The 12,144-nt window shown below is 46.7% G+C and overlaps 1 protein-coding gene across 15 annotated transcripts in view; it reads right to left on the bottom strand.

Annotated features, from left to right (window-relative positions):
* Positions 1-12,111, bottom strand: part of CLASP1 (cytoplasmic linker associated protein 1) — a 171,620-nt gene extending 159,509 nt beyond the window's left edge. For 14 of the 15 annotated variants that reach the window (XM_041403676.1, XM_041403683.1, XM_041403571.1 and 11 more), the window contains exons 1-2: positions 11,972-12,111; positions 41-515 (exon numbers count right to left, since the gene is read on the bottom strand). In XM_041403676.1, coding sequence (XP_041259610.1) covers positions 41-235 — 195 coding nt within the window. In that variant the 5' untranslated portion in view covers positions 236-515; positions 11,972-12,111. Of the gene's footprint in view, positions 1-40; positions 516-11,628; positions 11,750-11,971 lie in introns of those variants that run through there. The other variant, XM_041403563.1, reaches the window with a different exon arrangement.
* Between the last annotated feature and the right edge of the window lie 33 nt (positions 12,112-12,144).

A 12,144-nucleotide genomic window follows, 5' to 3' on the forward strand; every position in this document is an offset into this window, starting at 1 on the left:
ACTTCTGACAGTAATCACATTCCACATGACAAAGACTTACCTTGTAATTGCTGGAATTTACCCAAGAAGTGGCCAGTCCATCAACCATTTTATCCAGCATAGTCTGATCATGTTCAAGATCAGCTGACTTCTGTTTATCTGAGAAATAATCTATCAATTCCTGGCCAACCTGAAGTCTTTTTCCAACATCCTTCTGCAGCACCTGCGCTAAGCAGTACTCCATAGTGGGCTCCATAGTGTCTCAGGAATACAGCAGCAGCCAGAAAGCCAGAGGGCAGCAGGGCCAAAAACTCCCTCTACAAATGTACGCAGGAGGTCGCCTCTTTCTTCTCTGAAGGTTACTGAGGGCCTGGGTTTCAAAGATGCAATTCTGAGAATGGCAACAATGCACCATGTGTGTGTGGACAGCAGCTGGCAGGATATTAAAAGTCCAATTTAAATAACTAGTAATAGATGAAGCAATGAGCAGTGCTGTACAGTTGAGTCTGCAATAAATCCCAATTCAGCAGTCCATTCTGAAAGAAATGAAAAAGAACAGTATTATAGGTTAAATTAAGACTGGAGGAAAAAAAAAGATTGAAAGCATGTCACAAAATAGGTTATTCACATACAGCTGCAAAGCTGTGTAAGTCAGATACAAGCAGCACTGGTCTATTTTAAGGAATCAAACAAGGTAGGTCAGGACAAAAACCTTACAATACAGTTGCCCATCAGTTCCCTGGAAGTTTTAGTGACAGACAGTACATTTGCGGCTTAAAGTATAGCTGATTAATAATCAGTATTATTGCAACTGCCACCATCCACCCGAAAAGGTGGAGACAAAATCCTCAAGCAGCTCACCAGGAAAACCTATCTACTTTAAGTGAAAGCAGGAAGAGATCTGGATCCTGTTTTGACTGTCGGCCTTCAGCAATCAATGTCATCAGCTGGTCAGCAAGATAAAGCACTAACACAGGGCTCCAGGAATGTAAAATGATCAGTTTTCAAAACCTAGGTGCTCAAGCTGTTTCCAGGCTGAATTCTGGTACATCCCAACTACACATGTCCAGGAAACAGCACTCATTGGCACACTCTAAATGCAGTGCTGACAACCAAGGCCACACACACGGAAGGTCACGCCGAACTTGGCTGCCAGTCTGAGGCACAGCATCACCTCAGAAGTGTGTGGCTTATGAAAAAAAAAAAAAAATCTTTATGTTTGGAGTTTGTTTATGTACTTGAACCCTAGGAACTCTCCTGTCCCCTTCATTAGGGATTCTTTTTGTCCCTCCAACTGCAGCCAAATTAATCCCTCCAGGCAGCCAGGGAACAGACTAAGAGCTATCCTCCACCTTCCCACAGACCAGAGTTCCTGGCATCACCACAGTGCTTCCTGAAGCACTCCCTCATCACAGGTTAGGTCTTTTAGGAAGTGGGTGATAAAAACCCAGGGTGTCTTTTTGTTTCCTGGCTAATAATACCCAAAGCTAGAAATCTGCCCTACTTTTTCCACCAACATGAGGAAAGCAGGTCAAGCTCAGAGTAAGGGAAGAGGTTGTGCAGCGGACACCTGGTTCAATAAACAACTGGAAGGAAGCTGGAAGGAGGCACAAGTTCGCTAATTGGAAGCACTGGGGCAGCAAATAAATACCTTCTGTTTGAGCAAATAAGGCCTCCACAAAGGTCTTAATAAGGCAAAGTGGAGCTGACAGCAGATGAGATGCACACAAGAACCTGACAGCAGATGAGATGCACACAAGAACCCCAGCCTGGCAACGAAAGCACGCTTTGCGCAGCAGGCTGTTCAGTTCGTTACCTCGGCCCCATCTCACCACCACCAAGCACAGCGTCTGGATTCAGCTCTGAGGGCCTAAGCTTCCCTAACCCTACAAGCATTGCCACACGCGTCCCAGCTTCCCACACTGGTTGTGCAGGAGTCACCAGAGCGCAGGTCCCTCCATTCCAGGCAGCCAGTTCACATCCCTACTGGCTGACGGGCACCAAAACTGGTTCAGTAAACCAACGGACTCACCGCAACCAACTGCCAGGCAAATGCTGCCCTCAGCCAGAAGGGATTGCTCATGTTCGTACACTAAGCTCCCTCCTTGTCAGCAAAACCTCATTCCCAGAGCAGCAAGGAAGCCTTGGCTGCTGCTGCACACACAGCACCTCAAGCTTTGAGTTAGTGCTGTGCCAGATTACTGCTTGTGACCCCTACCCCAATCTAAACCATCTCAAGGACACACAAAACTCCCACCGTTGTGTTTCAAGTCACCTCAGGAGGGATTTGATTTTCAATTCTAAGACTGTGAACACCCCCTCCAATCAGTACTCTTAATACCATTTTCCTTTCTAAAAGAAAGTTCCAAACTAGAAAGAAGTGTTGTGTTTTTTGCTACAGTTTCTCACTTGGTCAATTTAGCACCAAATCTGAAAGAAGCACTCTGAACTTTCCCATCCTCAACCAAAAATGGTTCACGTCATGGCCCTCTCACCCACGGCAGCACAGGCACAAAACCAGAGCCACTTCCACAACTGTACAAGCACAGCAGATGCTTTCATTCAGGTCTCCCTGTCTGCAGCTTTGAATACTGGCCCCTGCCCTGCCCTCTAGCACAGGCTGGTCTTGCTCTTTGCTGCAGACACTCCACTTAAGGGAGACAGTCTTACACACAGCAGCGTCTAACTATCCAGTGGATGGATTTTCACATAGTAGGGAAGCATTTCACTGGACACCTCTCCAGCATGGAGCTACTGGAGAAGGGACAGGGAACTGGTATTAAACTGCTACCACGTTCTAGCTGAAACCCTTCAAGTTAGCTGGGCAGTTTGTTCTGGACTCCAGAGGCTGCACACATGTTCAAAAGGGGACTCTTCTGTTACACTGGATAGATAGTGAAGAAAGTCTAAGCTTTTAAAATGGAAATTTAGAACTTGCTTAAACTTGAAAATTCAGATTACAGAAGGGTGTGAATGAGTGCTAGTTACCACAGAATAGCCATTTTTTATTAACATCACACAGAGGCATGTCCTAACACATCCAGAAACAATTAGCTGGCCATACTGCCATGAGAAATAAGCATTCAAAGTTTCAGGTCTGCCTTCTATGTGGTTTTCATTATGGAGTTTATAAGTCTCTGCCTACAAGCACAGAAACAATCTTTAAAGCAAACTTACGTAAATAAATTTCTCTCCACTTTCCTTGCTTACTAAACACATGAAGGAAGGCATAGGATAAAAATCATGGTGCACTACAGAAGAACAAATTTGTGTCACAACCTTGAGGACTGTAGTCTAAAGAAGATCCACTGTACATTATGGCACTGCTATCAAATGCATATGGGGAAAAAGAGCCAGAAACATCTTTGAATCCTGGGGAAAACAGTAATAGGAAGCCAAGAGGAAAGGTCAATGTGGCTTGCATCTACCAGCTAACAGGTGTTTAAGTAGCACTTTCCTAAAAAAAACCAAAAGCTATCCTACACATGTTAGGAAGTCTGTTGACTCCCCTCTTCCCAAAAGAAGGAAGTGGAAAAAACACCACCTGAGAAAAACAAGACCCACGCTGACAAAAAAACTAACCTGCCAGACAATGAAGCACATGGCTGCTGCATCCCATCAAGTCTGCAATCATCTGGGCAGATGCTCCCCACATAAGCTTTGAAAAACACCAAGCCACAGTTCTCAGCCTCAGTGGTCCACTCCTGGACTTTTTGGGTAGCCAATGTTACAACACATAAACAACTTTGGATGGGGATGTTGAGGACAACCTCTTCCCACAGAAGAACAGTCATGCAGAACTCAAAATCAATAACTCAGTGGCACAGGTCCTGTGTTTGGAGCTCCTCCAAGTTTTGAGAAGGGTTGCCTGTATAAGCTCCAGAGCAAGGGTTTTCTCCAATCCTCCCCAGCCTTGTAGTCTGACCTCGAAGAGACAGGCTAGGCTCGACACGTAGACAAAATAATCCAAGAGAAAAAGCTACCCCAATTCTGTCATTGAAAAAAAGTTCTTTGTTTCACTAATCAGCCATCAAAACTAAATGCTTCACAACACCCTAATTTTCCACCAAGACCTATCCAGGAGAAAGCCACTATACAAAGGTTTATTTTTAATGCCACTTTGGAGCTCAAAATGAGGAATTTAAAGGGGAAAGCTGACAAAGATCAAACAGCCCAAAGTTACTCAGCTTAAATACTACCATCACAACAGCATAAAAGCTGATACAACTCACAGTAAAGCAACTGGCTCAACACATAGAATAAATTAATCCAAACAGTAATAAGGAAATACTTTTATCTAAGATGCTATGGCAATATTAAACTGGGTACTTAAGACAAATTTTTCAGCACTTAGGAGAACACCCTTGACCTCAGACTAAGTGAAAGTGCATTATTTGCAATTCTCAAGTAAGATTTTATCCTAGGATAACTTCACAGGAAATTTGGAATCTTCTTCCTCTTGCAAGGAAGGGAACCTGAAGCATATAAAAAACGCACTATTACTGTCTTGGTGTCCTGCCTACCCTTGGGAGTTCTTCCAGTATAACTCTTTGACTTTAAAAATGATGTTCCACTCTCTTCTGCTCTAGACATCAGGTTATCATCTTTGTCATGTTTCACTGTCATCTTCATTTGCCAAGAAGTCAATGCAGTCCATAACTTCCCCAGACAACTGTTCCAACACAGCTGCTCCAGACACAAGCATGCAGAGACAAGCCTCTTGCTGCCACTCACAATCACCAGAGGCAAGAGCCAGCACCACTCAATAACCAGTCATCTTCCTGAAGGTATCTCTCAACTTCCAGCCAGTGAGCTTAATTTGTAACCAACCTGTAAACATGACCACACTCCTCTGGTGCCTTTTTTTTTGTGTGCATGTGGTTAGCTGTAGCCCAACATCTGTAGAAATAACACAGCAACACAATAGTACCAACAAGTCTCCTTCTTCACAAGTCTCAGGACGTAATTGCAGTCACTTCAGTTTAAAATTAGTTTAAGGTATATTCAACAGACCTCTGTCAACAACTGAACTCTGATCCTTCAGATCTCCACCCTAGACAAATGGAGCAATTTTTTCAAATATAAAAGCAACCAGGCATCCAACCTGCAGTAGTCCACCACTTCTGCAAGGTGGGCAGTGTACACACATAACTGACTTGGTTTGCAGGCCAAGCCCCCTTGGGCAAGAAATTCAGAGCACTTAGAACAGCATGTGGAAACCATGTGCAGCAAAGACTAAGTGGAGATCTCATCAGCAAGGCAGTGTCAAATTGCAGCTCTGCAGGGTGGAAGTTCTCACCCCTCTGTCCACTTCTCTATTTTTGCTTCCACCAGTACAGCTATACCCTCCCCAGAGGGGACTGGTGTCAGGCCTCTACAAAGTATTACAATCACCAAGCACTCAATCAAACCTGCTCTTCCCTCGGGTGTGCAAGCAGCCGTGAACAAAGCAGCTCAAAGCGTTCCTACTTGTTCAAACTCTGAGAGAAGGAGGTGGCAAGTACCTCATCAAGTGTCCTACTTGAAGAAGAAAGCAACATTTTTCTGGAGCCAAAGAGAGTTTGTAGGAAACACCCACCAAGCAACTGACAGACGGGGCTCTCCCTATTGATCACCTGGATCCATAAGAAGGTAATAATGTTTCTTTAGTGACAGGGAATATTACACAATCACTGTGATTGTTTTAAGTCAGTAATTAGTGTTGCCTTCCCCTAATCCAAAGATGGTTTCTTAGATTTCCAGACTGACAACTCATGCTTTTCTAATTAGCTGGTGGGACAGCCCCGTGCTTATCTCCCTGTACCAAGTGTCTCTGGTGGCACCCTTCCACGCCCCATCCAGTAACTTTTAACTGCCCTCAGACAGTGCCAGTGCCACCACTTCCCGCTGATAAGCAAAGCACTGCCTAGATGGATGCAGTTTTTTTTCAGGAAGGTCTTCAAAGGAGTTTCTTCATCTTCCCACAGCACCAGGTGCACTAAAGCAGTGTAAATCTCTACTGCTGCAGGCAGCTCGTCCTTAGAAGAGCCAGGTCTGGCTCAAGGCTTGCTAGGACTCTGCTAAATATTGGCTGGTCTTCAAACTTGGCTGGAGTCTGTTAAGGGGCTCATCTTCAAAAGTATAGACAGCAACCAACCTTCAGCACGGCACAACTCCAGTGCCATCAAGAAAACTGAAGCAGATTTCTAGAATGAAGACAGCTGAAAGATTTCCAGGGCTTAAGCTAACTGTGGCCTTCTTCCCCATACACAAACCTTCCAGGGCAGATGCTGGCTGTGAAAGTTGCATTACTTAGCTTGCGAGATAAGCTTCAGATAACAGAAATTCTTATGCCTCCACTAAAGGTTTACATTGCTGCCTGGGTAACTAAACACCTCACACAGAGCTACCAATTTCAGCAATGCAACAATCCTCAAAAAAATCTCCTCAGCAATGAAGCTGCAGCAAATCAAGACAACTCACAGGTCACCTCAATGTGACTCCAATGCCCTACACTAATGAAACCACTTTGCAGACTGGGAGTAACCCTTCCAGAGTAGGGTAGAAAATGAGATGAGCTTTAACATCTTTTGTTTTCCTAATACAAACCCTCTCTGAAATTAGTTTGGTTTTAACTTTGTCTGAGACAAGGACAAATCTAAAATGAGCTTTCAAGGTCTCCTTCCTTTTTAACAGTTCAAGTGCCAAGAAGCAGCTCAAAATCCTACAATGGCAGGATCTGCTCTCTGTGGACTCCCTCTTGCAGAAATCTCAGTTCATGGTTCCACGGAAACGTACTACAAGCAACTTACTAGGGGCTATGGGACCAGTGGTGGTGAGGACTATCATCATATGTGAATAGTTATTGAGTTTTGAGTTTATGTGCATGAAAATATCCTCCTGTCCCTGTCCCTTACTCTAGAGATCTAACCTTATCTCAGAGCCTGCAGCTCTGACACTGTGGGACCCTGGCACACAAACCATACAGCACTGGCTCTGTGACTTCCAGCCAGGCTCTGCAAGGTGACCTAGCCAAGGGTGCACAGGGGGCTGTCTGGCATCCCAGAAGAAAGGAAGTGTCATCAGCCCCCTTTCCACAGCAACTAGGAGAGCAGGACAAAATTTTCCAGTCACATCTTCACCCTTTCCTCCACAATCCAGCAGCAATATAGGAACATCTGGAAAAAAACAAGGGAAGAACAGACTTTCACCTGTAGCCTTGTAGGTAAAATGCTTAGCAAGGTTTGGAAGTAGAACACTACTGAGAATTAGAGCAACATCATCACTTGCAGTGTGCTGGCATGACAAGTGGCTTCACAGAACATCTGAATCTGGTAATTTCTCTTTGCATTGTGAATGATTAAGTCACTCAGGCTAAGATTACTAATTTAAGCAGTCCTGAAGAGGGAAAGCATCTCCTTTGTGTACATCACTTGAAGAAAAAAAGTAGTATAATACAACCTTCCTATTTTATATGTAAGTATGGGCTAGGAATTCAGTGCCTTTCCCAGAGCCACTCTAAATCAAGCCTCCAGTGGCAGTGGTAACTGAGGGTGAGAACACCTTGGGAAAAGAAAAAACTGATACCATCACATGCTGGTATAAGATCCAAATAACTGAATTTTAAAGAGAGCAGTGGGTTTGACATAAATTTCTTACTCCAGTCCTCCAGGACCTTGCTATTCCTACTTATATATAACGGCTGGTGACACAGAAGTCAGTTTTTGTGTGAAAGCCCAAACCAGAACTAAACCAGAAGGAAGTACTTGAGAGACAAGTGCTTATAGTAAAATGACAGGCCGGAACAGGAAAATAATTCAGAAGATCAAACCTTGGGTGCAAACCCTCAAGGGACACTGGCTGTGGGGTGCAACAGCAGCAGTTTACAAGTCAACAACTTTAGAAAAAGGTTATATTCTTGGTCTCTGTCAGGCTTCCCAGCTAACACCCATCTCTCTTCCATGATTCTAAGCACAAGTATTTTGCATGGCAAAACAGGGGACTTTGCCTACCCCTGTTCTCCAGGGCTGCCATGGAAACTCCTGGCTAAAGAGAGGAGAACTCAGCAGCAGCAGGATTTCAGCTGCTGACAGGCTGGGGGGGTGTAGAAGCCAGCACCGAGAACCAGTTCAGCTCCAGGGAGGGGAAGGAGGGCTACCCTCCACACTCAGGCATAAGCAGATTCTACTCAGCCTGGCACTTGCAACTGCACAGAAGTGGACAGCCAAAGAAATCCCTCAGCACAGACTGCAGGGGAGGGCAGAAAGCCACCATGACCCTTTAGGATATATAAAACACTGGGTGGAGGAAACACAGGACAAGGAGGAGCAGAAGGAGGTTTTACCTGACAGTACCACGAATTGGGCTGAACCCCAGTAACAGTTAAGGGAACTTCTGGCCTACGAAACCACCTGCATATCACAAGCAGAGACACACCTGCAATTCCTCCCTTCTGCTCAGCAGCACTTTGAAACACCTGTCAAAATCTAACTTTATTTTGACCAGATCTCTGCCTCCGCAAATTACTGTTGGTTCGATTTGGCTTTCTGAAATATCTTGGAATCTGAAGTATCCAAATGCAAAATGTAAAGAAAGGGCCACAGACTAAGCCTGAAAAACTGAAACACTGCATCAGGGACTGGCCTGGTTGGGCTGTTTAGTCTGTTATCCTGCTGGCAGTGGAAACAAATTAGAGATTTTTAAATCTTCCCACTCACAATAAACTAATGATGATGACGCTTCCCTAATAATTAATTTTGTGGCTCCTGCTTGGCATACTTGTTTCTGGATGCAGAATGGACATCTCCCTCCTTGCAGAGCCAAACATGCAGAGATTTGATTAAGGGGCAGAACAGGAAGCCACGTGAACTCAAACACTAACCATGAACTGAGATCAAATCTCTTGGGGAGCACCTGCAACCTCTCCAACAAAACCCATTTATTCCCTTCTACAACTTGAACAGTTACAACTCCATCCAGTTCACTTGGGTTTTGTGGTGTGGCTTTTTTTAACAGGTGTAAGAGTGCTAATGCTCCCAAAGAGAGGAGAAAGTGAACTCTCCCATGTATGACAGAGCCAGACACCAGTGCAGTGCAGAATGCCAAGGAACATGTATGTGCTCAGCTCCTCAGTATGGCACTCTGCAAAGCTCATAAACAGCTCACATCATACTTTCACATAGCTTTGAGAACTGGTAACAGGTTGGTCCAATGGACAAGATCCAAACCACTGAATGAGCTCTAAAGAAACACATAATGCAAGCTTTAACACGGTACAGTGTGATGGAAAAGGAACAATGAGCAAAGCACAACATGAAGTGGACACCATCAAACAGTGAGGTAAAGCTAAAGCTGCACATCACTGTCACATCACCCTTCATCAAGGAAAGAAGCAAACCCCTTTCCTCAGTCAGACTGCTCAGAATTTACTCAAGTTGCAGTCTGAAGAAATTAATAGACACGGACAGTCTATTGTACTCGCTCAGGTGACAGACCTTTCTATACTTGCCAGCACTTTCTCCACTGCACTGGCAATCACTGCTCCAAGGTGAGCTGGCACTGTCACAATCCAGGAGAAGCTTCAATAACAACTGCCAGCCAAGGAGGCACAAACAACAGCAAGCCCCATCCAGGCACACCAACAAGATTTCCAGTCCCAGTCTAGGCAAGGCCTGAGATAATGAGACACTCAGGGTGACACATGAGCCTGATCCAAAGTCATCTGAGGCCAGAAGGGACCTGTAATGGCAGTCCACAAGCTTCAAAGCCACATTACTCCCACAGAAATCCATGTGTATGTTGAAATTGTGAGCTACCTGCAGGGAAGGTCACTGCTTTATCCCTCTGAACATTTCGTGTCCAGCCTCTCCATGCTCCTGACACAAAGGTTGTTGAGGGCTCCTCTGTAGAGGACATCTTGCCCTCATCCTCCTCTGTGATGCTGCTAATCACTACAGAAGTGGCCAGACTTGCTGCAAACTCTCATCCTCTTAACATCCAACTGCCCTGACGAAATTGCTTGATGGATAGAGAAGGATTGATTAATTGGGAGAAACAGACAAATTTCATTTCAGTTTGACTTTTGCTGTTTAAATATATAGTTTTCTTAACACCTAAGCTGTAGCATAGATTCAAGATTCCTACAGAACTTCAAAGATCCTGGAGGACCAACTCATTCAGTCATAGGCACTCCCTCCAGCTGTACTTCTGGGGAACATCACGTGAACTAGAGAAACATATCCACGTCTAAAATCTGCTGCTCTATCACTTTTAACACCTCTTGCTATCAGCTAAGTGAAGCAAGGCTGAAGTGTTAACACCATGGCATTTTTCTTCTTGAAACAGAAAGTTTTGAAGCTGCTTGACAAATTCTAAGAACTTCACAGGAATGTTGCAGGCACCAGGATGAAAAAAAAATCTATTTATGTTGGCAACAATTAAAAAAAATTAAGCAAGTGAGACTGTGAAATACAGAGAGAATCACCCATGGTGACATGCCATTCCTCTGCCCCTCTCGTAACTTCCAGGCTTCAGTCCCACTGACAGGGTTCAACAGAGAAAACAAGCAAAGGCTCAACTTTGCCAAGCCCAGGAATGCAGCACAAAGGCTTGCTCCACACAGCAAGCTGTGTTGCCACAAGAAAGAAGACCCCGAATATGACAGCACTGCAGTTCCACTCTGCACTTGGGTGTAGTCCTTTGCTCAAGAGAAAGCTGACTCCTACTGCAAGTTATCAAACATATCCCTTCTCCAGCTGCAAAACTCTTAAATCCAATTCAGAATCCCACACGGAAACAAATACTTGCACTTCCAACACCCTTCCGAGAACTATCTAAGCACTACTGATATAAACGATGGATTTGTGTCTCCAGATCCAAGTGACAAGACTTTGATTTGTCCTCAATGGTGCCCAGGGAGCATCAAGAGGAGCACAGAACAGAAATGCAACAGCTCAAAAGACACAGAGAAATGCAGCTACACTGCTCAGCAGCAAACTGGCCTAAGACATATTTGTCTCCGATGTTGGCACAAGCGCTGGGCTGGAGATCACATCCCTGCCCTATTAACACTGGCTTGGCACATGATACTTTACTTAACCCTAGCCTCCTTTATGAAACACTGACTTATGAAGTAAGTCCACATGGGCAGAGAAATCCATTGGTCAGAACAACCCACACACCTGGGGAGCCTCTGTGCTACTCCACCACAGGCTTCCCAGACAACCTGAGCCTGTTATCCTACCTCAGTTTCTCACATCCCTCTCAAGCAGCTGTGCAGGGTATTGGGGAAGCAGGCAGCCTTTCCCTCCCTCACCAGTATCTTTAGACATATAACATTAAAAATACCTTATGCATAGCCCACACAGACCTGTAACACGCACAATTACATTTTATTTACTCAGACCCAGTATCTCTCCGAAGCATTTCTGCAGGATTTGTCTAAATGACCAACGCACCTCTTCGCACAAACTCACAGTTCTGCCCCAACTTCCATTGAAAATGCAGCCAGAACCAAACGAAGCAGAGCACGGCACGTGCACAAAGGGGCCAAGCACAAGGGCTGAGCCCACCCAAGCCACACGATGCTTTCGGGAGCGCAGCAGCCTCCAGCGTTAGCAAAGCCCCGCGCCGCTCGCCGCTCGCGGCCGCGCCTCTCTCTCTCTCCCTTACCGAGCTGTCCGTTCCAGCGGGGACCCTCGCCGGGACCCCCTGCCCTGACGCGGCCCCGGCACGGCCGGTGCTCGGCGGCCCCAGGGCGGGGGGCCGAGGGGCGGCCCCGCGCCAGGCCCCGGCTGCCCCCGCACCCCCGGTCCCGCCGGACCGCCCTTCCCAGCCCTTCCCGACCAGCGCCGCCGGGAGAGCCGGCACCGCGCTCCTCCCGGCCGGTGCCGCGGACGGGTCGGCCCCGCCCCGAACCGCGTTCCCCGCGGTCACCCGGCGGCGGCACCGCACACAAAGCCCCCCGGCCGCGCTTCTCCCCGCGGGCCCCCCGCGGGGCGGGCGCGGGCGGTACCTGCGGGGCGGGGGCCGGGCGGACGCGCTCCCTTCTCCCTCTCGCGTCTCCCTCCCTCAGTGCCGGCGGCGGCGGCGCCCGCTCCGCTCCATGGCCGCGCGCGCCCCGCTGACCACGGGAAGAATGGGGGACCCAGCGCGCACGCGCCGCCCGCGCCCGCCCCGCCCCGCCCC

This window comes from Onychostruthus taczanowskii, unplaced genomic scaffold (genome assembly GCF_017590055.1).
Source record: "Onychostruthus taczanowskii isolate IOZ18803 unplaced genomic scaffold, ASM1759005v1 scaffold10, whole genome shotgun sequence".
NCBI classification, from domain to species: domain Eukaryota; kingdom Metazoa; phylum Chordata; class Aves; order Passeriformes; family Passeridae; genus Onychostruthus; species Onychostruthus taczanowskii.